The sequence below is a fragment of the Pseudorca crassidens genome, chromosome 16, assembly GCF_039906515.1.
Source record: "Pseudorca crassidens isolate mPseCra1 chromosome 16, mPseCra1.hap1, whole genome shotgun sequence".
NCBI classification, from domain to species: Eukaryota; Metazoa; Chordata; class Mammalia; order Artiodactyla; family Delphinidae; genus Pseudorca; species Pseudorca crassidens.
Genome location: NC_090311.1, coordinates 55,649,288 through 55,676,474, shown reverse-complemented (window position 1 = coordinate 55,676,474; position 27,187 = coordinate 55,649,288). Strand labels below are relative to the sequence as shown.

Genomic DNA, 27,187 nt, shown 5'->3' with positions numbered 1-27,187 from the left:
GCAGGTGAGAAAGAAGTGCTTCCTGAATGAATGACGTGCTCATCTGAGAGATCCTGGACAACCAGTGAATCTACTGATACGCTGAGGTTGTCTTGGTGAATCCTTCCCCAGCTGGGCCTTACCCACCATGCCCTGGTTCTGAAACTCTCACCTGTGACAATGAGACAGGTGAGAAAGGGGCCCAGATGTGGAGGGCCCAAGCTCCTGAGCTGTGCGTCAAGGAAAACACATTAAACATGGAAAAGGGAAACCGCACAGCTGGTGTCTAGTCTCGCCTGAGTCCCACTGTTGCAAGGATAAACACTGGGGCAGTTCAGGACAAACACAGCTTTGAGTTCTGAACAGGCAGAGGTACTTTCCCTCGAGCATGGAGACTGCAATATGAAATCTGTTCCTTGCTCAGAGCAAGGACCTGCCTTCTCTAAAGGAGAGGCCTGTTCTGAAGGTACCACCTGAACTCTGGACTGCCTGCTCTCTGGGCAGTGGGACTGCTCCATCCTGAGTGCACCAGAGCAGCCCAGGCAGCATTTTCCCCAAGGAGACCTTCGGAGAGCAGCTAGCCTCATGGGCAATCCCAGGCAAGGAGGCCTGGGTGCACCATGCTTGTCCACACAAATGTTAAAAGGATCAGGTCAAGCAGCCTCAGGACCTAATTGGCTCAGAGACAGTAATGTCAAAACGTCACAGCCATAGCAAGAGCTGACAGTGGCTTCAAAAGAAGGTATTATCTTCAAACGGGAAGTAACGACACGGGAAGAGCACTGGACGGGGAGTCCGGAGGCCTGCAGGTACGAGCCTGGTTCTGTCACTTCACTGCCCTTCCTAGGCCTCGGTTTTCTCAACTGTAAAATGGACATGAATTCACTGATAAGACTGGCTTTGTGGCTTCCTCGTCACAAACCCCTACAACACAACAGCAAAGTGGGAGATACACAACAAATACAACATGGTCCTTGCCCTTCAACCTGATTATAATGTATAGGGCTTAGCGCAGTGCCTGGCTCCCAAGATGCTCTTAATAATGTCGTCGTCAGCAGTAGTATCCAGGTGGCTGCTGGGTGCACATGGCCTGTGGCTTCTACTTCCAAATATCACACACATCACCTACCGGCCTCCACTGCGTGGTGCTAGCTCAGGCCTTGTCTCACTGGGTCCACTGCAGCAATCCTCTCCTCTCCTGTTGTGTCCTGACCCAGGAGCTCACTGTCCCAACCGTCCTAGCATCCCTGAGCTCCTGCCTCACCAATTTAGTCTCTAACTTGCCCATTTGTGCTTCTCTTGGCACCATCACCAATCATGATGCCCCTCCCTCAAAATCTCCTTTTCCTGCAAAATTCAGTCCAAAGTCTTTAGCTCGGCATTTGAAGACCTGACTAGCTGTCTCCAGCCCACTTTCCCAGTCTCACTGCCCCTCAGGTGCCTCTGTGTTGGCAGCCCAGGCCTCATTCCCACAGCACACCATGCACTTTTCCTGCTGCTCCCCCACTGTGGAATCATTTCCTCTCCTTTGACTTTCAGGATCCTAACCCACATTGCCAAGCTCAACTCAAATGCCTTCTGTTTTATTAGGTGTTCTTCTCAGCTTCTGGCCCGCTAAGTAGTCCCTTGCTTTCAAGCTCGGCTATGTTTTTATTTTTGATATCATCTCTATCATCAAATGTGTTCGGTTCATCTTGAAATGGAAGTTTCAGCTCAAAGGCTTTCCCCCCATGAAGCCCTGTGAAGGCTTTCTTGACCCCCTTCTTCCCCACACTCAGCCTCCCCACCACACACTCACACGCAATGTGTGTATTCGTAGCATTTCTCCTCCAGACATTCCTTCAATAGCTTCCATCCACGGTGCAACGGAATCAGGATCATGCCTTGTTTTTCACGGGGATGAAAAAGCACCTGGCCCAGGGTTGGTGTTCAGTATCTCTTAGATGTATCTCTTAGTTGATGTTGATGAAGATAATCAGAATGGTCCTCGGTGGCCACAGGGAAGCACTAGGCAGCACATGTGTACAACCAAACTGTCTGATGTTTCCCATCCATCACCGCCTTACATAGAGAACGCACTGCCTCTCTTTCATCCCACGTGAATGCCCAGACCCAGAATTCAACCTCCTTAAGTTTTCCACACAGAATCCACTCACACACAAGTGTGAAAAAGCAACAGGGACTATACAGAAGGCTCTGGAGGGGAGATGAGGGTGGTGGTCACACAGCACAGCCCACGACTAGCCACCTTCAATTCCTCATGAGACACTCAGGGCTGCCCAGTCTCTCGTGGATCCCACTGACCCAGACTGTCCCCCTCCGTCTTCCCCCAAACAGCAACTGGCCTCACCACTTTCTCTCTCCTCCTTTCCCAAATCCCAGCTTTAAGTTGCTCCGCTTTCTATGTTGCCACCAATTACCATCAGCCAGGGCTTCATACCCAGATTCTTCAGAAGGCTCGGCTCCCACTGGTCCCTCAGGTAACAGAGCCCTGCTCTCCTTGAAGGCTCTTTGGCCACCACCTTTGTGACTCAAGCATGACATTCAGTGACTTACTCCTTCCTTCAAGCGGTTTGTGAGATATTTATCCCAAACATAATGTGGAGTTTCCCCCAAGGAGGCTTCTGATGGGTGAAATTTCACCATCTCCCAACATCTATGGTCACCTTCCACTGAGTTTTTGCCATGAAACATCAAGAGCGATGGCATCTATCTTCCAGCTTCCCTGCCTGATCTCTGATCCCCCCAACCATCTGGAAACCCCCATTCATTCTACCTCTGAGCCAAATGACTCGTGACCGCGCCCCAGCATCAGGTCCAGGAAGGGCAGCCCATACAAAACAGCTTCCCGAATCACGACAAGTTATTTGGAATGTGACATCCTTCTCAGGGAAACTCTTGACTCTGATCAGACTCAAGAAAGCTGGTGGGCAGGGCTACCCAGGGAAGGAGCCCACCTACGGCAGGAGCCTGGCCTGACCAGGGTGACTGACTCGTGCCTATTCGCCCCCAACTTTCCCAGTCTTTGCACCAAAAGAACCATGTCCCAGGCCCCCCAGGTAAACAGGGATGGTTGGTCACTACAGGCTTGCACCACCCACAATCCTTGCCAAGAAGCAGGAGCTCAGGAGGCCCGTCAGTGAAGCCAAGCTCCACACAAGCAGATCAGAATGTGGGAAATGCAGAGGAGGGGCAGGACGAGCCTGGGCTGCAGGTGGGGCTAGGAGACAGCCTCCTCAGAAGTAAGGCCACAGGAGCAACGCTCCAAGCACGGGGCCAGTAGGACCCTGATCACACAGGGCAGGAGACTAGAAAACTCTGGAGGCCAGAGGACAACAGTAACATTCTCAGAAGGCCAACACACACACGCGCACGCGCGCGCGCGCACACACACACACACACACACACACACACACACACACACACACACACACACACACACACACACACACACACACACACACACACACACACACACCTGGATTCCGGCATTTATGGAGCCTCTGCAGAATCCTGAGCACACGTTTCTTTGACCCTTTCTCCTCTCCAAGACCGTCAAGCGTGCACGTGTGTGTCTGTGTGTGCACTGTGTGTGTGCACGTGCACACCTCTTCTGCTAGCAGAGGAAATGCTCTACATCCTCTCCAACAGACCCCCTCTGCCCCAAACAGTGGCCCACTCTGCAAATGCCCCACACATCGCTGGCTCAGCTGTGCACCAAGACCCCCCCACGACCATATGACCACACGTAAGCCCTCGCCCTTCACCCCCACCTCCCAACAGCCAATGGCCTGGAGAAGACGCGGCGAAACATCACATCCCCATGAACAGAGAGATCACGGACCAGATAGCAGACCTCCTCGTGTGAGGAGGGAGCTGGGGACTCACCAGGACTCTGCCGGTCAGCGTCTGGGCAGATATCATCACCCCCGCCCAGTCTTTCACGGAGGTCATCCAGCCGACCTCGGCTGCCACCGCCTCCTCTTTTTCGTCCACTGGCTTGAGAGTGCCGTCCGCCTGGCTTGAGCCATTGTTAATCTTCTGGGCCTCCTGGCAACAGAGAGAACAAGGGTTGAGACGTAGCCACCAAGTGGATTTAAAAAACACAACCTACCCAAAAGAATCAAAGCTAGACGGGCCCCCGCTGAGGTGGGCACTGGCTTGAAGGTACAGGGGTTGGGAAGAAGGACGGATTATGGCTTTGATTGTTTTTTTTAATCTTTTTAAAAAGGATCTTTCCTTTGTTTCCTCTTAAAATATCTTTGTGAAAGAAAGAATAAAATTATTCTCTTCTGATTTTAAAGAAAAAAAGTCATAAAACTCAGGAGGGAAACCATCCTGTCTAGGGTCACGGAGTGGCTAGACAGGAAGTGAGGTCAGCATTCTGTAATCTCCACCTGCCCAGCCTTCATACCCTTCTCACAGACGCACCCTACTTTCCTAAAAAAAAAAAAAAAAACCCACCTCCTCCTCATCTCAGTCTGTGTGGTTCAAAAGGGACTGAAGGTCCACCCTTTCTCCAGGAATGGAGACTGGTCAATCAGATCAGTCCACCCCTCTGGCAACAGCAATTGGGCCAAGGGTGGTTATGCGATCCCATGCCAACCCAGTATGACTCAAGCCTGGGACATTTGCTAGAAAGAATAAGAAAGGTAATCCTTCCCTGAGAATGAAGCCACCACAGAGGAAACTAGAAATGGCAGAATACTGATGTCATCATTTGAACACTTGGATCCAGCTGTGCCTGAAATCCACACCAGACCTGTTTAGTTACAGGAGAAAATAAATTCCCCTTTGTAGCTAAAAATGTGCTTGAGGATCAAGGCTGACTTCATCAGATAACTGAGCCCCACATGGGGTCCTAAACTGTACACTTCTGCGTGCACTGTGCCCTCTGCCTAGAATACTCTTCTCCCACGGAGGGTCATGGCTTACTCCCTCACCTCTCTCAAATCTTTGCTCAAATATCACCTTTTCAATACTTCTTCTCTGGCTACCCTTTTAAAATTCCAACTGTCTTCTGACAGCACTGCCTTTCTGCTTTGTTTTTCTCCAAAGCACTTAAAATTTCTAACACACTCCATAATTCTCTTACTTATTTCATTTACAGTCTGCCTCCCCCAACTGCTGAATCCTGAGTGCCTAAAAGAGAGCCTAGTATATGGCTGGCTCAATAAATATGAAAGAAGGAATAAAAAGGGTTATGAATGTCAGCCCCTCACTCACTATAGAGCCTGGGCTTAGGGGTTGCCAAATAACATACAGGAAACCCAGCAAAATTTGAATCTCAACTAAGCAACAAATAATTTTTCAGTATAAGTATGTCCCAAATATTGCATGGGACATACTTACACTAAAAACACATTCATTGTCTAAAATTTAAATGTAACTGGGCCCCCTATTCAAATAACCACTGAGATTATTTTTGCAGACACAGATGTTTAAAAAGATGCCAGCAAAATTATGTTCATCATTTAAAATGCTAGAATTAACAAAACAAACTGACCCTGGGGATCATTGTGAATTGGAGTGAGGAGGAAAATCCAAAGGCAGAGGTGAAAATCTTGATCTGCAGTGAGTGGGGGTGGGCCAGAATGAGGAAAGGAGAGCTGGGAGGCACTGAGTGAGTCATCCTCCTGGGGACTTGCAGGCAGGCAGGAAGCTGCTCCTGATGCCTGGTTCTCCCCCGCCAGCCACCCCGACCCAGGGACGCTGGGCAAACAGAACATCAGTAACACCAGGCGCTCATGTTTAATTTCCAAGTGTATTGGCCCCTCCAGCGCTGGAATAGTCAAAAAGGAGGCCTGGGGCAGGGGCACAGGGGGGCATATTTGGGGGCCGCCTGCTGACATCTGTGGAGCCAGCTGCCCAAGCCACCTAAGGCCAGTCCCAATGACCTGTTAGGGCCCCAAGTCTCAGCCACGTGGAGACTGCAAAGGTGGGTGTCCTGGAAGAGACAGAGACGCTGATGCGTGGCACCCTTTAGTAACTGAAGGTGTAGATGCAGGTCTCCTGTCCGTCCCTGGTAAGATGGGGACCATACTGCCTGCCCCATAGGTGTTGGTCGGATTAGATAGTGTCCAACAGCACACGGTACGCGTTTCATGAATTAGTCTCACCACCTCCCTCTTTCTCCTGGAAGCGCAGACACTCTAGCGGTGGTTCTCAAACTTCAGCAGCGTCAGAACCACCTGGAGGACTTGTGAAAACACAGAGGGCTGGGCCCCACCTGCAAACCCCCGTTTCTATCAAGTTCCCAGGTAATGCTGCTGCTGCTGCTCTGGGAAGCCCAGTTCGAGCACCACTGCCTGTAACCGTTCTGACCTGGCTTGATCATCACTGCCCCGATGTGAAATGGAACATGAATCGTAACCCTCAGCTCGATCCTGGCCTCTCCCTTCGCCCAGACGGGGAAGAGATCAGGGCAAAGAGAAGACCCTCAACTCAGAGGCTCTTATGGCTCCTTTTGAGCAGTGCCTCCCAGAGACATTTCTGAGCTGGTCCAGGGCCACAGCCTGGGGGCCTGAAGGACCAGCTAGCTCTCAGCTCCTCAATCCTGGCTGACCCTGGAGGAAGGAATGGCATGCAAAGGGCAGGGAGTCAGGGAGTCCTCTCCAGTCACAGTGGTTTCCATGCGTCAGTAATTCAGAGCACAAGAGGTATATGGCAGATAAGCTCTCTTGCCAGCCCTCTTACCTACTGTTTTACAAGTCATTCATTATTTTAATTACTTTACAATAGGCAAGGAAAAACACGGACTAAAGGGAGATAATGCTCTCGTTATTATTTGCTTACACAAGATGTTGTGAGCATAATTAGTTACTTGTGGAGGCAGGACTCGAGGTGGGGAGCTGGGGGAGCAGGGAGGCGAGCACATTGCAGAGCCTGATGCCAGGCCACCACGTCAGCGCTCCTCGGCCTGGAGGGAAAGCCCCTCTGCACCACTGACCTCGCTCTGGCCAAGCATCCCTCATCGGGAGCAGGTGTAACTCCTGCTCCAGAGAAAGGGAGCGGAGGCCCGGAGAGGTTAAGTGGTCTTGCTAGGGACACACGGGGTGGGTTTGGGGGGAGGAGTGGTAAGGCACAGAGCCCATTACAATAGCGATTGACCACCATTTACCAAGCCAGAACTGGGGGCCAGCAAGTAAAAATTAAGTGCCTCCTCTGCATTACCTTGCTTAGACCTTGTAATAAATACGACAGGCAGGTGGAATTATCCCCATTTTACAGACAGGCCAACTGAGAGCAGGTATTTCTCAGGGGAAGGCACACAGAGCCTGAGAACTCGGGCTGGAAGCAGCAAGCCCATCTGGCCTTAGGTCTGCTCTGCCACTTACAAGCTGGCCACCCGGGACATGTTAGCTCACAAGCTCAGCCTCCTGCATGTGAAATGGGGACAGGCATGCAGACCCCAGGAAGGTGGTGGTGAAGCTTATGTGAGATAAGCAATGCACTAGTGCTCAGCACAGGGCTTGGGGCGTGACAGTTACAGCTGCTGTGGGACGGGTTGGCTCCAAGGATATTCAGTCAAAACCGCACCGTCAACTGGGGGCTCTGTGAGGGACACCGTAATAAGTAATTACAGAACAGAGGATAAATGAGCGTCGATTCTAACAGCTATGAGGCTTCAACTAGGTAACAGGCCACCAGGAGGTAAGATGCCCAACTTCTGGACAGGTTCCAGCAGGAGCTGTGTGGCACTCCCCCAGGACAGTGGGGGCAGGGATTCCTGCGGAGAGTCATCCCTGGACCAAGTGACCTCTTAGATCCCTCTGACTCTAAGCTCCGTTAGACCAACTTCCCATTGTGATGAGGCGACTGAGGACCAGAGGGAGGCTGCCCCACAGGTCCCAGTACACTGCTTTCTCTCCTGTGCCCCGCCAAGTGGGCGTCCATCCATCCCCACACCTTCCACTTCCCACTGTAGAGAAAGACCCCGCCACCCTGCCGGGAGGACTCCTGAGTTGGGCCAGACAGGCTCCCCCTGGTGTCAGGAGTGAACTGGCCCTGATTCCGGCTCATCCTCCGGGAAAAAAGAGACAGAGAGAAAAAGAAAGAGAGCGTGTGTGTGTAAGAGAGAACCCCACCAGTTACAGGCTCCAGCTACCCTAGCCTCAGACAGACCATCAGAGATTTTCTGAAACGGAGAAAAGGAGGCCTTTGAGGGAAGAGAGGAATAAGGAGGAGGGAGGAGGAGGGAACAGATGAGACTGGGCGGGGCCTGGGGATGTCCTGGAAAGCGGAGGTCCAGTGGCAGCCACCCTCCTGAGGCTCCGTCTTGCCCTGTCTCCCACCAGAGTCTTGTGCAAAAGAAGCCACAGCTGCCTCCTGAGGACACACTTGACAGTCTCTAATCTCAGTGCCGGACTGGAGGATGGGGAGGGCTGTAGGGTGCGCTGCAAGCACAGGAGGCTGCGTGGACACGGGAGCAGGCTGGCCGGCAGCCCCCTGCCATCGCAGGCCCACACGGGCGGCCTCTCACAGGCCGGGCTTGGGCATGTGGCCTCACCCCTTCTTGCCTTCTCGCCGTCCCCCTCAGTGACTTCTGACATGGCCACGGAGGGCCTCGCCCCTACTATGTCCCCTGCGGCCAAAGGCCTGACTGGACCACAGTCACCTGCCAGGCGCTCACTGTCCACAGCACGTACCTGTTGGATGTTTGGGCATTTCCCCCGAAGCACCAGGTCGAAGACCAAAGCCTGAGAAGGAAGCTCAGCCATGCCTTCAGATGCCAACCCCGAATACGGAGGGCTTGGAGGGAAGTCACAGCCCAGTGCCACCCTGCCTACCTGGGAACCACCAAGCCAAGACACAAACCCCCAGTTGGCTCCATTTCTCTTCCCTCTTTTTGCCTCCCCAAGAGGATGATTCCACCAAACCTAGCCCAAGGGAACCCATCACTCCCAAGCAGATCCCTGCCTCGCCAGCCTGCAATCTGGAGCCCAGGTGTTCCCAGGGCCAGCGGAAACCTCCACCTGGCCTGGTATGGGGGGTTGGGTGTGGGAGCCCCACAGGGCAACACGTCTCATCTTCAAACGTCCCAGCTTTCCCCAGCAGCGGGAGCTGCCCTGGCCCAGCGTGGGAGAGCAGGCCTGTGCTAACCCCAGGACCCCACCGCTTCTGGTCCTCAGATCCAGGCTGTCTCGCTGTCTCTGTCTCTCACCCTTCCTTCACTGGACCCAGTATACTGGGAGCCTCAAGTCTGTGGTGTGGTAGGAAGAGCTCTGAGGATCAAAAGATACCCAAGTCCAGATTCTCTAGATGGCCTTGGACAAGTCATTTCATTTCTCAAAGCCTCTTCTGTAAATAGGGATACATCCCGCCATATAATCTGGGGCAAGGTGGAGCACAGCACTTTCTGAAAGTACCAACTTCTTTATGAAGGGTGGGCAAAAATGGCATCATGGCTCAACTCTCAGATCCCCACCTGCCTGCACCTTGCTGGGCAGGGCCTGGTTACCTCCCTGGGCACGAACAGAATGTTGGCATTGCCAAGTCCTTCCAGGTGGCCCGCTGTGTTGGCCACACCCTCCCTATGAGCCTCTGCCACTCCTGCCCAGCTGGGCTCACTCACCCCCAGGTGCCAAGGCCACCCTGGGCACCACACCTGTAGGGATGGAGGAGGATTCCAGAATCACCTTGATCATCCCTGCTGAGGCCACCCACTCCCTGCAAAGCTCCAAGTCTGCCTCGGGTTTAGTTACATGTCAGTTAGAAAGGGAAGTTGTTTAATCAGTGATTGCCTGGGAGGAGAACCACGCTTCAAAATGTAAGTCAGATCATGTCGCTGCCATGCCGACCCCCTCCTGGGGTTTCTCATCCCAGTCGAAGGACAAGCCGTAGACTTCACACAGTGCAACCCCTTAATCTGCCCGCTCCTGCCGTCGTCCTACAAGCCTCCCACTCACTCCCTTGCTCACTCCAGCTTCACTGGCCTCCTTGTGCTGCCAGAATGTTCCAGGCCCTCTCCAAGCTGGGGCTGACTGCACTGGCTGCTCCCCCTGCCCCAGACAGCCACGGCTGCCCCCTCACCTCACACTGTTCAAAGCCTGACCGTATGGGTGAGCACTTCCCTGCCCACCCCCCTTGAACATGACACCCCCAGCCCTCCAGCCCTCCCCGATCCCATCACTCCTCATCTATGCTCCATGCTTCTCCAGAGCATTTATCCCACCATCTGGCAGCCTGAAGACTTTAATCATCACTGACTGACTGTAAGCTCCACGAGGGCATTTTCGTCTCTTTTGTTCACCGCTGTATCCTCAACAATGAAACATTACGAGCTCAGACTAAGTAAGGACTTGATACATCTTGGTGAAAGGTAGGAAAGAAGGGGGAAAGGGGGAAGGAGAGGAGGAAGGAGGAAGGAGGGAGGGAGGGAGGGATGGTAGAAGTATAAAAAGAAGAGAGGGAGGGAAGGAGAGCTGTAGCAGATGGGAAGTCAACTGTTGGCAAGCACGGTAACTAGAATAGGTAACATTACTAATAAGTAATGATGGTAACGATAACCAGCCACCGTTTCCGAGCATCATCACAGTGACTCTACGAGGCGGGTCTGAATGCGCTCACTGGCAGATGAGGGGTTAAGCAGCTGGCCCAGGAAGACACAGGCGGAATTTAAACCCCGCTGTCTGACACCAAGAAGAGACATGCACCTGAGCTGACTTCCTCCCGGGGATAACGCGCGCAGAAGGATTCCGGGCTGTCACAAAGTGCCCAGGAGAGGCTTATTACCATCAGGAACTCTTAATTCTGCTGCGTGTACTGCAGAGACCCTTCTTCGAGGTCCCTGTGCCTTAAGAGGGTGGTTAAAACAAGGACAGAGGAACACGGTTCTTTTTCTCTACCAAGAACCGGCTTGGAACCAAAAACCACCCTTCGTGGAGCAGAGCAGCAGATGGGAAATGAACGTGGTCTCTTGCTCAGCACTGAGGTTCTCTACACAGATGCTGCTGAAGGACGAGATGGCTTCCCGGCTTCCCTCATGCCATCTGCATCCTTAACAGGGAATCCTGGCCCAAGACTGCAGGGCCCGGGGCACCCGAGGGGTGGGGCACTCACGGCGACCAGAGCATCTCCCGTCCTTGGAAGCCCCAGGCCTGCACCTCTCTCTGCCCAGGGCCTTGGTGTTAAGGGGCATTTCCTGGGTGCTCAACTTCCAGAGGGCTGTGGGGAAAGGAAGGACCCGGAAACCTCCACCTGTCTTCCCCTTGTGTCTCACAGTCCCACTTGGTCCTCAAATCTCCCTGGTCGACATCAAAAAGCCATTTCTCCTGAGCCTGCATTGACGGATCCTGCTTCAGTCTGCCTGAGACCCCCAACCTCACCCCATCCCCAGCAGCAGCTCCCCGCCTCTCCCTGCCCCCTCTCACCCAGCAAAACCAACCCAGCAGCCTGGCGCGCAGCTGCCCTCAGCTGACCGCAAAGCAGGAGTCCGTAAGTCCTCGTCTCCTATTAGAGGGATAGTAGCAGGGCCAGGAGCTCTGGGCTGCAAGTTAGGAGGCCTGCATTCCAGCCCCGGCTTTGCCAGGCACACGCTTTGTGGCCCTGGCCAGTCGCTTAACCTCTCTGAGTGAGCAGAGTCCCCATCTGGAAAATGAGGGGAAACAGTGGGTTAAACCCATAGTTTTCTGTCCCTTAGAGGCTAGCACCGTGTCTGTCAGGTGCCTTAGTGGATTAGCAAGGGACGGCAGAGGCGGCAAGACCCCTGGCCCCCATGAAAATCAAAGCACCACTACGTTGAGCCGTTTTCACCTATTAAGGTTCTGTACTAGACCGCACCTGAGTAAAGGGGTCTTCTGAGGAAGAAACGTTTGAAACCCACTGAGTAAAAACCCATAGGCCTGTTTCAGCTTTTAGAAGAGGCTCTATTTCGTGGCAATGATGATGGCATCCTGTGCCCTAAGACGCAGAAATGCCTGAGCATCAACACCTATAAACCCATGGGGCTTCCAGGACCTCTGTGCAGGCCACCATCCTGTCCCTCAGCCTCAGGTCTTCACCAGGCCTAAAGGCTGGGAAACGGTCCTCCAGCCGCCCCGACTCCTTCCAAATCGGCCAAGAGGAAAACGTCCTGCCCTGCCCCCAGCGGCTTCTTTCATATCCTGGAAGGGTGGCCCAGCCCTGGGATTCTCCCAGGTACCGATAACCCTGCATATGAGGGATTAGGCCGATTACCTCAAGCAGCTCAAGCAAATAAAGCAGCATGTGGGCACCGCCAGCTGGGATTTTCACAGTGAGAGCTCTGCAAAGGGAGAGGAGGGAAGAGATAGGTACTCTGGCACTCAGGGACAGGGAAACGAGGCACCAGAAGCCTCGGGCCCCCGACAGGAACTGCCGTCAGCGGGTGGTGGAATCGGTTCTGCCCTTCGGAAGTTCCGATGATCCGACCTCTGCCTGTCAGGACGGAGCCTCCCCTGCACCTTGAGGCTTCCTCATCCAGCCCCCAGGACCCCACGTGCACCTGGGGCACTGCGTTTGTGCCAGAGGAAGCCATCCAGCAGCTACTGCATCTGCTAACTACAGGCTACACATCCAGGGAAGGGGCAGGGTGACCACAGATTCGGGCTGCAGGAGCTGAAAAAGAAGCTCGGACAAAGCCAATTGCTCTGGGATGTCAGAAAACCGTCGTGTTGCCTGGTAAGACCCTCATCATCACGCGCATTTTTAGCTATGGCTTTCCAGGGGCAGTGTCCATATTCTCACTTCTAGGGGTCCCCCGTGCTGTGTGTGAAGACACAGTCACCGCGGAAGGAAAAAGGTGACAGCAGAAAAAGGCCAGGTGCCCTCTGACGAGTGGACGGCCATCTTGTGCCTCAGGCTTCCTTGCTTCAAACTCAAAGGGGCTGTGTAAACGCTCTGAAACCGCCTGACCTCGACATCTGGACTGTGAGTCCTGCACTTGCCCCACCCCAGCGGTGTCAGATGCTGGGAGAGGATGGGGGTCCTTTCTGGCCCTTCTCAGGGCCATTCTAAGCTGCTCCCCGGTGCCCTGGGGACCAAGGGGAGGCAGCTGGCTCTCAGGAAATCCTTGACTCCTTGTCTGTACAAGCCATGTTCTCTCCTTGGCAGTTTTACACCATCTTATTTAATCCTCAGAACAAGCCTGCAAGGTAGGAATGTTACGAGGCTCAGAGAGGTTGGGTGATTTCCAAGATCACTCATCTTGTAAGCGGCAGAGCTGAAATTTAAATCCAGTCTCTTCTAAGACCGAAGGCCATGTCTTTTTATCTGTTCCTTGCTGCCTCAGGATAGGCAAAACGTACAAAGAAGAGATGGAATCTCCTTATAAAATGCTGTTTATTACTAGCACTGAAACAATCATCGTATACCCTATGGCTTCTAAATGACAAAATTTTGTAGTACAGACATCTGGTTATAATCAACCCTGTATGGAGAGGGAGTTGGAGAAATGGCCTAGGGGAAGGGGTGTCAATTTGGGAATAAACTGACCCATTAGACACCATATCCCGTGGTGAGACGCGTTCTCAAATGGCCACATCTGCTGCTTGAAATTAGTAAGTCAACCCATCAGTTCAAACTTCAGGACTGATGCATCCAGCTCAGCCAATACACCACGTCTGCAAAATAAACATCTTCTCAATCAATTAGCTTAATAAAATGGGAACATGTAAGTGACAGTCCAGAACTCACTATCTGGACCTCAGAGACTTGGAACTGGATCAGCCAAGACCTCAACTCTGATCGCTCAGCCAGTGACCGGGCCGGTTCCAAGCAGGCCTGCTCACCTGCAAAGACATGGCGGTTGAGCTGCCATTCTGCAGGGCAGCCTGCCCTGGGAGAATGGCTCAAGAACCACAGGCGCAAGAAAACCATCCCAGGGGCCCCAGTCAGAAGACGAAAATCACATTTGTTTTCCAGTTGAGGAAGCACTTGTAACCACAGCAGGCAAGTCTGAGGCAGGACCGTAAATTCAGAAAGAGTGATAATGGATGTAACTTTCTGAATGCCTTGTGTTCTCTTGGTTAATCCTGTTAACAAGGTTGCAAGTTAGGCACTATTATGCCCATTTTAAAGATGGGCAACTGAGGCACTAAGGCTCTCTGAAGGTCTACGGTTAGCAGAGCAGCCTTATAAATCCCACTCAGGCCCATACGCTCAATATAAATCCCTTTTCCTTGTAGGAAGAATCTGGCATTGTATGGGAAAGCAATCCAGTGTGAGTTCTTGTTTCAAGGAGAGCACTCAAACCCCTTCAAAACATGTGGTGTTGTTGTTTTTTGGTTTGTTTTTTAATGAGATGCATCTCAGAGTCATAGATCTGTAGAGGTCAGAGCTGTGAGGGACCTGAAAACTTATGCAGGCTGATTCCCTTCCTTCAATAAGAAGCCTAGGGTCACAGAAGGGTTGGGGGCCTCTTCAAGGAAACACAGCTTGTTCATTTAAGAGACTGGGTAGGCCCACACATGGCTGAGAGACGGTGCAAGAATGCTGGGAGGCACAGGTGTCCCCAGAGTCCGCCTCCTGGCTTCCCCTCGTACCCCCGCTATGCAACCCGGCACAAGTCACTCCACCCCATCCAGCCTCAGGGTCCTCAACCAAACGACGGGCTTGCAAATACCTTCCTCAAAGAGTCTCTGTGAGGAGCAACCATGATGATGAAGGCAAAGCAGGTGGGGAGAGCTCAGTAAACAGTATTATCCACTAAGTGCCGGAGTCTGCACTTATGTGACCTTGGACAATGACCTGCCCAAGATCCCACAGCTAGTAAAGAGCTCGTCAGGATGGGAATTCAGATTTGCCAGACAGCAAACCCCATCTCTCTCCTCTTCACCAAAGTGGTGGCCAGCTTTGTTTCTAATCAAGACAGACTGGATATGCATAACTAAGACACAAAGGAAATCCAAGACCCTCATTTTCATTAAAAAAAAAAAAAAAAAAAAGGCAGAACTCTCCAAGTCACAGCCAAGTTAACTTGTATGACTCAAGTTAGCGGGGAAAAGGCCAATGGAATCACAACAAGGGTGTGAACATGACTGGGGAACAACTGAATCCTACCCAAAGACGCAGAGTGTCAATGTCTGAGGGACCAGTTCATCTGGTCAGGGAGGTCACGGGCTCCTCCTCTCTCCCACCTCCTGGAAAGCAGCCCAGGACAGTTTGGAGAGTTCCCCACTTCTGGGGAGGAGTTACTGAGAGAGAGACAGTGGAAGGGTCAAGAGGGGAGAAGCAGAAGAAGGAAGGGAGCCCCATCGCCACCTGAGGACGAAGAAGAGGATCTGGCTCCCCACAGCAAAGCATTCTGGGAGGCTGGCTCTCAGGCCCTCTGGTCCCGTGGTCCCCACAGCAGTGCAGGACAGAGTGTGGAAATGGAAAACAGCAGCACAGTATAATGTGTGTGTGTCAGCGAAAGACAGCCAACGCTCCTCCCCAGGGAAGAACTGTCCTTTTCCTTGACATTATGTCATCACTGCTTGGCTGGATATTAACATGCCCTTTGAATGAAATGACAACGATGGTAGAGCTGGCATTTGACAGTTTCTTTCTTGCCTGTCAAAATAAACAACTGGCAACCCTGTGATATTCTCTATGATTTTTAAAGTTTAAGTGAGTGCCCATGGAGAGTCTAGGGACCACTCACCTAGTCCTCATGCTACAGAGGAAATTAAGGCCTAGAGAGGCCACGCTCATAGTAGCCAGGCCCCCCTACATGGAGCCCAGGGTGTGTCTGTCAGGTCAAACGGGGACAGCCTTGGGGCCAGGAAAGGTAGGACCCAGGGGACGGAGATGAAGTCCGTCGGGGCTCCAACAGCTCAGCTAGCGCAGGCCCAGAGAGCAGGGGAGAACGGAATGCATCAGTTTTCACAGCTCAGGGTCATACCACAGGGCCCTGCGTTCCCAGCCTCACTGAGAGCTCTGAAGCCCTCACTCCGCCTGTAGCAGGCAATGCACACCACCTAAACGGTCTCCCCAGAAGCAGCGCCACTGTTACCACGGCCCCAAACCATCCCCTTAGCTTGCTGCGCTCTTCCTCACAACCATTACCACTGCCTGAACATTATACCCGGGGGTGCTTATTCCCCACTAATCTCCACTAGAGGGGAAGCTCCAGGAGGGCAGGGCCTTGGCCGCGTTTGCTCATTCCATATCCTCAGAGCCTGGAACAGTGGCCAGCACATAGTGGAGATTTAAGGGCATGTTAAAAAAGTGCTTTGTTTTCACTCTGTTCACATTTTCTGGAATCTCAAAATTCTCCCCAGTCCCCACTGCCCACGGCATACAACTCAGACTCTCACGGCCTGGTCTTCAGGCCTGCCTGCTCCTCCCCAAGCCCCCTCACCCACCAGGCTCCTCTCAGAGGACTTGGCCCTCCACAGCTTTGGGCCAGCGGTTCCCACCCCAGGGATGCCCTCTGCATTTCTCTCCAGCCATCCTCATCCTGCTACATCGAATCCCAGGGGCCCAGTGAAGCCGTCTTCCTGGTGACAGACCCCCGCTGCTCCCCCTGTCCCGACTCCAGTGCCCACAATACACTCCTCTCTCGCAACGCTGCACAGGCCCTGGCTGGCAGCCTTAGCTGTCTTTTCATCCATGCGTGTCAGATTGCCCCAAGGAGCCTGAAAGCTCCTCGAAGTCAAGGTCCATTGTTTTAAGTATCCAGAGTGCGTGGCATACAGCAAGTGACTACTGAGTAAATTAAAAGTCTGCCCGGGAGGCACTGGAAAAGCAAGCCCTTTCCCGGGCACCACGGATGTCCTGGCTCCACCAGGCCAGTTTCCATGACTTGAAGCTTGAGCAGGAGTGCTGGCTCCCACATCGCTGCCCCTCAGAGCAGCTACATTTTGAAATACAAACACTAAATCCCAAGCAAGAATAGATGTCATTGGGCTTCTGAGAAGCACATGCCTCACCAGGCACATCAGTCAAAAACAGATGAATGTTCTTGTGTACAAAAGGATTTGTCCCGTTCCAGGAAGATTTCTACCACGATTTAGGACCTAATCCAATATGTGCCTATAGACCTCACCAACTGAATATTTTTCTACCTCTTCCCGTTTGCTGAACTTGGACGTGGTTTCGGCTTCAGGTCAAAAGAGCTATTGCAATGAGGTCGTCCCCCACGGCCTTTCCCAATGGGGAACATGACCCTCATTCAGGAAACCAAGGCCTAGCAGGTCAGACAGACCTGGGGAGGCAGGAAGATGGCCAGGTGACCAGGCATACAGATTTACTCAGGACCCGGCAATGCCACCAGCCGCCCAGCGTGAGGCCCAGGCTCAGACCACCGGGTCTGCAGAGGGGCCTGTCTCCCTGCGCTCTGAGCTTGTACCCGCCTCAGAGGCCTGGCTGGGCTCTGAAACCCCAGTCTCCCCTGCTCCTGGGTTCCCACAACCCTAGCCTGGATCTGGGTTTCCAACACAGCAGCCAAATACAATAGAGTCTGGCCTGGCTGTTAATGTGAAATAATGACAATAATTCAACAGCCGGGGGAGAGGGGAGGGGACTTCTCTTTCTATCCAGTTCCGACAATTGCTTCTCCTTCTCCTTCAACTGGGAGTTAGGAATGGCGAGCACCCCAGCACTGCAAAGTCTCAGCTTTCCCTTGGCACCCCTGGACCCATCAATCTCCTCCCTGTGGCCTGGGACCCCCTCCAACCCTGAACACTGGGGAGAGGCTCAGCAGCTGTGAGAAACTTCTTTCTCAAAGAAGGTTTTTCCAAAATTATATCAGGTTTCCTTCTACCCCAGCTTGTCAGCGGGTGACTCTTTTGCCTAACATGGTTGAAGAATGTCTTAGAAACTGGTGTGATCCAGTCTGGCTTCAGATGAGGTTTTCCACCCAGACAGAGGACACCAAGTGTCTGGTCGTGGCGGCTTGCGACCCCCCGCGGCACCCACACCCTTTCCCTGTCTCCGGACCTCTGTCAGGAGGGCACACTTGACAAAGTAGCAGGTCCAGCCCAAAGATGAAGTCAGAAATAGTCAACAGGAAAAAGCCAAAGCAAAGTGTGTGCAACCCACATACTTGGGGACACAGGGGCCTCCCTCCCCACAGCAGCCCTCCCTATGCCCCCAGTTTTCTGAATTTGCAAATCTAATTGCGATGCACTCAGTATAAATATTGAAGAGCTACTGGGGAAAGTGATTTAAGAACTGAAATCTCAAAAGGCACACACCTTTCTCCTGGAAGACAGGGCAAAGACTTTCAGCCTTCTCTTCCGATGGAAATTGTTTTTCCCCTCGTGCCTATTCAGATGGGCCTCCTTCCACAGATCCAAACTCTAATCAGAGAGGTGCCCAAGGCCACTGTTAGAAAAAGCAGTTGGCAAACAATGTCGGAAGGCTGCAAGTCAAGTCTGTTAGTGAATTATTACTGAACTCTTAGTTCTGCTATATTCTCACCTGAGGACCCACAATCTCCCCTGGACCAAAAGCAACATTCTCTCCCTCCGTTAGTGCTCCAGCTACCATGCTGAGGTGTGGCTGCACCAGGTGGGCACCGGGAGAAAGGTAACACGAGAGAGGAAGCGTCTTTTAAATCTCAGAAGTCTCTTACTATAAGGATCTAACAACTGCAAGGAGAGAAGAGCCCTACAGGATGGGAGCTCCTGCCTGAGTGCTGTGGCCATCACCTGAGCCGGCATCCTGCAGTCCACGTTTCCATAACAACTGTCAGCCGGGCCCCTAGAACTCATGGAGACGGGACCTCCTTTGTGCGGGCAGCTCTGAAAGAAAGGTCAGATGGTTGCCTGAATCCCAAGGCTCTGTTTTTCTTCTTCTGCAGCTGATTTTCTGACCAGAAGCTAGACAGAGAGCTGTTACCAGGATTTCTTAGCATTGATGCATCAAAGGGGAGAAGCCAGACAAGGAGAAGGGACCCATGGAGAAGAGTCTGGGGACACCAGCATATTCTATTTCTTGACCCAGCTGGTTACATGAATTTTCTCATGATTATTCACTTTTATTACTTTCATGTTTTATACACCTTTCTGTATATTTGTTGTATTTCACAATTTTTGAGAAGTCTTTTAAAAATAAATCAGCCAAACTGTTCTTAAGGGACCTGTCATCATCACCCACATTTATTAAGTATGTGCTGGCACACGACAGAAGACTCAGACTGCAAATAACCCTGTGTCACAGCCCTGAACAACAGGACCAAGAACCAGAAAGAATTCACTGGAAGTCCTTGTCAGCTGCACCCTTTGAGAAAATATCTGCAAACGATGTGACTGATAAGTGATTAATTTCCAAAATATACAAACAGCTCATACATCTCAATATCAAAACAAGCAAAAAACCCAAGCAAAAAATGAGAAGCCTAAATAGACATTTCTCCAAAGAAGACATACAGATGGCCAAAAGGCACATGAAAAGACGCTTAACATCACTAATAACTAGAAAAAGGCAAACCAAAACCACAGTGAGGTACCACCTCACACCAGTCAGAATGGCCAGAATCATCAAAAAGTCTACAAGTAACAAATACTAGAGACGGTGTGGAGAAAAGGGAACCCTCCTACACTGTTAGTGGGAACGTAAGTTGGTGCAGCCACTATGGAGAACAGTGTGGAGGTTCCTTTAAAAACTAAGAAGAGAGTTACCATACGATTCAGCAATTCCAATCCTGGCCATATATCTGGAAAAGATGAAAACTCTAATTCAAAAATATACATGCACCCCAATGTTCACTGCAGCACTATTTACAATAGCTAAGACATGGAAGCCACCTAAATGTCCATTGACAGAGGAATGGATAAAGAAGATGTGGTACATATATACAATGGAATATTACTCAGCCATAAAAAAGAATGAAGTGATGCCATTTGCAGCAACATGGATGGACCTAGAGATTATCATACTAAGTAAATTGGACAGAGAAAGATAAATATCATATGATATCACTTATATGTGGAATCTAAAAAAAGATACAAATGAACATACTTACAAAACAGAAATCAGAAACAGACTCAGACATAGAAAAACTTATGGTTACCAAAGGGGAAAGAAGGGGGGTTAAACTAGGAGTTTGAGATTAATAGACACACACTATATATAAAATAGATAAGCAACAAAGACCTGTATGACACAGGGAACTACGTTCAATCTCTTGTAATAAACTATAATGAAAAGAATCTGAAAAATAATATATATATATAACTAAATCACTTTGTTGTACACCTGAAATTAACACAACATTGTAAATCAACTATACTTCAATAAAAAGTTGTTTGTTTTGAAAAAAAGAAAGGAGGAAGGGAGGAAGGGAGGGAAGGAGAAAGAGACAGAGAGAGAGACAGAGAGAAAGAGAGGAAGGAAGGAGGGAAGGAAGGAGGGAAGGAGGGAGGACGAGAAAGTCCTTGGTCTTGAGGCACAGCGGGGGCAGGCACCCCCCAGAAGAAAGTCAAAGCAGAGATGAAGCAGTCAGACCAGCCATAGGATGAATGGGCTAGGAACCCCCACCCCCTAGAGGACTTACTGATACAAGAGTTTGCTCTGTTGACTGGAGGCAAGGGGCTGAGCCTGTAAACAAGGTCGTGGGGAGGGGGTGTGTTTTTATCCTTTATACCTGCCTTGGGAGGTCATGAAATGAGGTACGCAAGGCCCCTGGTCATCAGAGAAAGACAGAGCCTTCCCTTGCCCTGCCGATTCACTCCTGAGAGCTGCTCACGGTCTCAGCACAGCCTCGATTAAGGTGGCAAGAACATTAAAGTAATCAGGAGTCTGGGTCAAGTTCCAAGCCAGATCAGGAGCCTCAGGACCACCTCTTCACCCTCCATAAGCCTCCACTCATCACTCATTCCAGTCACACTGCTCCCCGAGCCCTTCCCCGTACACACCTCACACTGTCACAGTCCACTGTTTTGCTCCAGTTGGATTGATTACATCTCCCCACCTTTCCAAATCCTGCACATTCTTCAAGACTCTTTTAAAGCCACTTCCACCACGAAGCCTCTCCAGATCGCTTCTCCAGAATTAACACCTCCCAGCGATGCTCGGCCGACCCTTACTCTCTGTCCCCTCAGTATGACTTGTTCCTCTGGTTATCAGCCCTCATCATGTTCAAGTATCCATCCTTCCTCCCAACTAAGAATCTTGAGGTCAGATACCTGGTCATATCAATTTTCACATCTACAGAATATATATATATTCTACAGAATACACTCAATGGACTACATATATTATTAATTCTTATATCTATAGAACATAAATATATATTCTAGATAAATATCTACATCTACATAATATCAATATATATAACAAGAATATATGTATTCTAATTCCTACACCTAGAGAATATAAATTTATATTCTACATAAATATATCTCTACAACTAGCACTGTTGACTCATGGACATACAGTAGGTGCGCAGCAAGCAATCAATGCTTATTAATAAATCAGGTCCAAGAGGATGCGGGCCAGCACGTAGGAAAGCGGGTTCTTCAGGCCATCACGGAGCACACAGGGCCCAGCAGGAGGGGAGTGAGCCTCACAGAAAGCGTCTGCATCTCCAAACCACACACTTCTCTCCACCTTCACCTTCTCTCTCCTGATCGACTGCTAAGCTTCATAATTATTTATAAGGTGTCCACTCTTGCTCCAGAGCCCCATTCATCCTCCACACTAAGCCAGAGGGACCTCACAAAGTCTCCATCACTCATGTCATTCCTGTGCTTAAACTCTTCTACGACGCCCCACTGCTCTCAGGGTAAAGTTCAAAATCCTCAGCATGGCCTTCAAGGGCGCTCTTGGATGTTCGGCTCCTGCCTGGTATCTGATCACGTATGAAACCACTCTCGGCCTCACCTTCCTTATTCTCCAGCCATACCGGACTTTCTTCCGTTCCTTCCATGAGTGGTTCTCTTTTATGACTCATGGATTTGCATGTACTCTTTCCTTTAACAACCTCCTCCACCCAGTCATATTCCAGACTTCCCACTCATCCTTAAGATCTCTCTCCAGAAAGCCTTCCCTAAGGGCCCCTCCAGCTCCACCATCAGTGAGGAAAGCTCTTCGGTCATGTGATCCCCGTACTCCTCTCCTCCAGCACACTCAAGGCACCCGCAAATACTTGTCCACAGCCTCTTTGCTTCAGGAGACCAGGAGTCAGCAAACTGTTTCTGTCAAGGGTCAGAGAGTGAATACCTTAGACTCTACCAGAGCCTAAAATCTCTTTGGCAAACGTCCAACTCTGTCACCATAGAACAAAAGTGGTCAGAGATAAAATGTAAACAAACGAGTGGTTGTGTTCCAATAACATTTATGGACACTGAAATTTGAATTTCATATAATTCTCACATTTCATAAAATATCCTTCATTAAAAATTTTTTTTCATATCTTCAAAAAATGTGAAAACCCTTCTTAGCTAGCAGGCCATAAGAAAAACAGATGGCCAGGCGGACTTGGCCTGCAGCCTCCAGTGTGCCAGCCCTGGCACAAGTTCTCAGTTCCAGGGAGAGGGAAACCATGTCTTCACTGGTATATTCCCCCACCACAGGCCCTGATTCTTAGAAGGTGATTCTTAAAAAGTCTGTTGAATGCCTTCATATGCAGATGAGAGCAGTGTTTCCCAGTGTGTATTCTACAGAACACCAGTCCAATGGGATGCTCTGCACAAAAAGGACAGTTCTTTTATCAATGAAATTTGGAAATGCTACTGTTTCCCTTCCTGGAAATTTTCAATGTTTGGACCATAAAGCATATCAAAAGCTCAGAACCAGTCAAGGAGCTTGTTTGACTTCGACCAATACAAACTCATTTGACCAAAGAACTGTCTACTTTAACCAAAACATCTACCAGCATCCACAGGCAACCCCATTAGAAAGCACTGCAGTGAGGACAAAAGGTAAGAATTTAGAGGAATAGTTCTTGAACTGTAGCATCAGAACCACCCAGAAGACTTGTTACAACAGAGGTGGCTGGGCTTCACCCCAGAGTTTCCACTTTAATAGGTCTGGGGTGGGGCCTAAGAATATGGCATTTCTCACAAGTTCTCAACTGACGCTACTAGCCTCGGGACCCCACTTAGGGAAACACAGATCTGAGAAAAAGGACCTTCAAGGCTTAAGTCCTCCACCTGAGGTTTGCTGCTCCTTCCAGGGACTCCTGATCGTCAGGAGAACCCCAACTTCTTCATCTCCTCACACTGGCAGAAGAAACCCTGACCCATCTCTCCAGCAGTCAGGCAAAGCACGTGTAGTGGGTTGCACTGTGTCCCCGCAAGATTTGTCTAAGCCCTAAACCCCATAGCTGTGAATATGACTTTATTTGGAAATAAGGTCTTCGGAGATGCAATCAAGCAAGCCCTTAATTCAGTATCACTTGTGTCCTCATGGAAGAAGGAGAGGAAAACAGGAAGGAGGACACCATGTGAAGACAGAGACCCAGGAAGAAGGCCATGTGATGACAGAGACAGAGACTGGTGTGATGCGGCAGCAAGCCCAGGAGCACCGAGGACGCACGGCCACCTGGAAGCTAGACAGAGGCAAGGAGGGCTTCTCCCCTCACCGAGGATGCACGGCCACCCCGGAAGCCAGACAGAGGCAGGAGGGCTTCTCCCCCACAGGTTTCAGAGGGAGCAGAGTCCTGCGAATCCTTGATTCTGGACTTCTGGTCTCTAAAACTATGAAAGAATGAATTTATGTTTATTCCAGCCACCGAGTTTGTAGCACCCTTTCCCCTAAATACAGTGTTTCTCACTATCACAGATATGAGACACACACACACATGCACAGAACCCAGATGGAGCTCTGGCCGAGCCCTAACCTCGGTCGCTGTCCATGTGAACTTCAAGGGGACAATGGGCCTCTGTTCTGATCCTTTTGTCATCTCTGCATCACTGCTAGCTGGGGGGAGTTTGACTTAGGGTCTCTCTTTGGAAATTAGATTATCTCATTAGTATGATGTTTTGCTGGATTCCTGCCCCAGGGCTGGTTTTGGCCAAAAGCATGTGATTATTTTCTAGTCTAAAAAAAGAGTCAATGAATAAATTAAGGAGACTTGGCTTTCCCCCATCCTGGCTCCACTGGTCCCATTTCTCACCAAGAGACACTCATAAAGGGCTTCTCGCTGACAAATGAAGAGTTTTTTCTCCTCTGGGTCTGAGCTAGAAATGCCTTCTCTAATCGACATGGAAAGGTCCAAGCAGTAGATATTTTCACAGTCTGAGCACCTTGGTTTTAGTCACAAATTACACCCCTCTCCTTTTGGAAAAATAAGGGGTATAATCTTTATTCTCAAAAGAGGCAGACACAGTTATGTGCCCAATACCTTAGGAAGGTACCAGGAAGGGAATGTGGACACAGATTGCCACTGTTGATGGAGAGAAAGGGGACACCAGGGGATGGGGACTCTGTATTCTCAAGCTTAGAGGTGACAGCAATTAAAAAAAAAAGAGAGAGAGAAACAACCAAACACCTTCTTTGCCTCTCCAATCTATGCCAACCCAGGGCTGGCTGCTCAGAGTTGGTGTGAAATTGGAAACCTTCAGATATTTCACAGGTGGGTCACGGCCGTATTTTCTGCTGCATCAGATCATGAGATTTTCAGAATGCTGTTCCCCCTCTATATCTGCCATATCCCCATAAGGGGTCTCTGGGGTTAGAAATGAAGGCCTGTATTTATTTATTCATTCAACAATTTACCTTTGCACTGCTCACAGAAGGAATGCTCACAGGAGGTTCTTAGACAATAAAATATAGCCTCTTCTTCCAGGGTGTAAGAATTAATAAGAATACATATTAATAAGAATATATTAACATATATTTATTAATAAGAATACATATTAATCAAGTATATTCTTATATGTGTATATATTTTATATTATGTAGATATAAATTTATATTTATCTAGAATATATATTCTATAGATACATATGTACATCTAGCACTGTGCCTAACGAATATGCAGTAGGTGTGGAACAAGCAATCAAAGCTCATTAACAAGTCAGGGACCAAGAGGATGCAGGCCTAGCACGCTGGTGGGTCAGGGAGGCTGCCCTCTGGCTTTGTCCAGGTGGCAGGACTTCTGCTGAGAACAGAGCCGAGATCCTGGGTTCCCTGGAGCTGAGTCAGATGACTAAGCACCCTAATGATTCCAACTGTTCTCGAGGACCTTCCTCCAAAGGCAGGAGAGCGTTTAAAAATGCATGGGTCTCTGCTGGGCCACACTTCCTGTCTGGAATTCTCTTCACTACAGCACTTCAAAGAGGGGCCTGAGTCTGTCACGGGCTCCCAGCCCAGGCGGGGCCTTGCTTCTGAGACAGAGAGGATGAGCCAGGCACGGGGCAGAGCAGGCTGCTGACACATCTCAGACCGCAGCAGAGCCCGACAAAGCCGTGTGGGAGGCGCAGCAGCTGCAAGAGCCGTCGGGAAGCCAGGTCTCCCAGTGGCTGTGTGCGTCACCCCTCAGGGTGGGCCTGGGCACTCCACAGAGCCAGTGTGCTTCAAAGCCCTCCCTCTGCCCGCTGGGGAGAACAGTACCCTTTCTCAGGGCCGGGAAAGGACCAAAGCAGCCACATCTTCGAAGGAAGCAGTGGTGGCAGGCCAAGGACAGAATGTGTCCTCTGGGTCAAGAGCACAGGCTTCATAGCCAGACCGACCTGGGTCTGGGCCCTGGCTTGGCCCCTCATTAAACACCCCACATCCCCATCTGTAAAATGGGCATAACGAGTCCCACTTCCCTGGATTGTAGGACATACATGGAAGACTCTGCACAGTTTCTAGAATATATTAATGACAAGAAAACAGTGGTTATGGATGATCACAATGGGAAGAAGAATATTAAAAAGTAACCGTCAAGGCCTTCTCAAAGTCTTGCCTTTGTAAAGCTTTCTGTCAAATAAAGCTCGTATGCTCATTTTTATATAACAAACATACATACGTATATATATACACACACATATACATACATATATATATATACACACATATACATACATATATATATACCCATATACCTATATATATATATGCACCAGGCATTGTCTGAGCATTCTGTGAATACTAACTCAATCTTCATAACAACTTTATGCAGTGTGTACCATTCTTATGCCCACTTTACAGATGAGAAAACTGAGGCACAGAGAGGTTAGGTGATCTACCCAAGGCCATGGAGTTGTAACGAGCTGGGATTTAAACCCAGGCAGGCTGTCCTGGGGTTCATGCTCTTAACCACAGCTACGTTGCACTGCTTCACTATTATTCTTGTAGATGTTGCCTGTTACATCCTCTTGTCCTCCTGGGTAGAGCTGCTCCCTCTGACTGGAAGGGAAGAACTCAAGGGCTAGCAGGGGCCTCCTCTCTGACATCTCTGAAGCCCCCAAAGCACCAGTAGAGCCCAGCTCAGAGTGGGCCCTCAGCTAACCCTTGCTGACCAACCTGCCAAGACCTGCTGTACCCTTTTTCCCCTTCAACCCATCCCCCCCCAGCAGAGATTCAAGCAGCAAACACAGCATGCCTGTCTGCGGAGTGTTCGCTGCATGCCCAACTCCCCTCCAGGGCGGTGCTTTCAAATTTGTAACCTTCACCCAAAGTAAGAAATTTGTTTTACACTGTGACCCATACACATCTAGTACATAAGTAACAGCAACAAAGGACTCATGAAAAAACATCTAACCTATTACATAGGACATACTTCCAATATCTTTTTTTTTGCATTGATTGTGACCCGATAAATTGATTTTATGATCCACTTACGGGTTGTGGCCACGGCCTGAAAAATTCTTCTTAGGGTAGTTCAGTTCTAACATGTGCACATGCAATTTCTGAGCACACAGCAATCCTTCCCAAAACTGGAAAGCCCTGTCTACTTCGTGTGAGCACCACGGTGCTGTCACAGCCTAGGCAGGCAGTCAGACCCTCCCCAGAGCCTCAAGCCTGGAGCACTGAGGCCGCAGAGACCGGGTACAACCTGGGAGCTAAGGACCCGGATTCAGATCAGCACTTGTGGGAGGCATAGAATTAAGAGCATGGCTTTAGAGTCTGCTGGAAATGGGTTCAAAGTCTAGTTACAACTTGGTGGGTTCTTAACCTCCCATGAGCATCAGTCTCCTCACCCAGAAGTGGAGGTTGTTAATGTCTACTGCAGAGGGTGGCTGACAAGGGTGACTGGGAGGGTAGATGGGTGGGTGGATGGGAGGGTAGGTGACTGGGAGGGTGGCTGAGTGAGTGACTGGGAAGGGGTCTGGGTGGGTTAGCTGAGACACAGAAAGTACTCAGCAAAGTGCCAGGACCCGTAACGCTGAAT

At 50.4% G+C, this 27,187-nt stretch overlaps 1 protein-coding gene across 30 annotated transcripts in view; it reads right to left on the bottom strand.

Annotated features, from left to right (window-relative positions):
* The window catches only part of KCNMA1 (potassium calcium-activated channel subfamily M alpha 1), a 748,425-nt gene that overhangs the window by 523,410 nt on the left and 197,828 nt on the right, over positions 1–27,187 (bottom strand). For all 30 annotated transcript variants that reach the window (XR_010935922.1, XM_067710430.1, XM_067710429.1 and 27 more), the window contains exon 2: positions 3,868–4,029. Coding sequence is in view for 29 of the 30 variants with exons in the window: in XM_067710430.1 (XP_067566531.1) it covers positions 3,868–4,029 (162 nt within the window). In the remaining variant the exon portion in view is untranslated. The remainder of the gene's footprint in view (positions 1–3,867; positions 4,030–27,187) is intronic.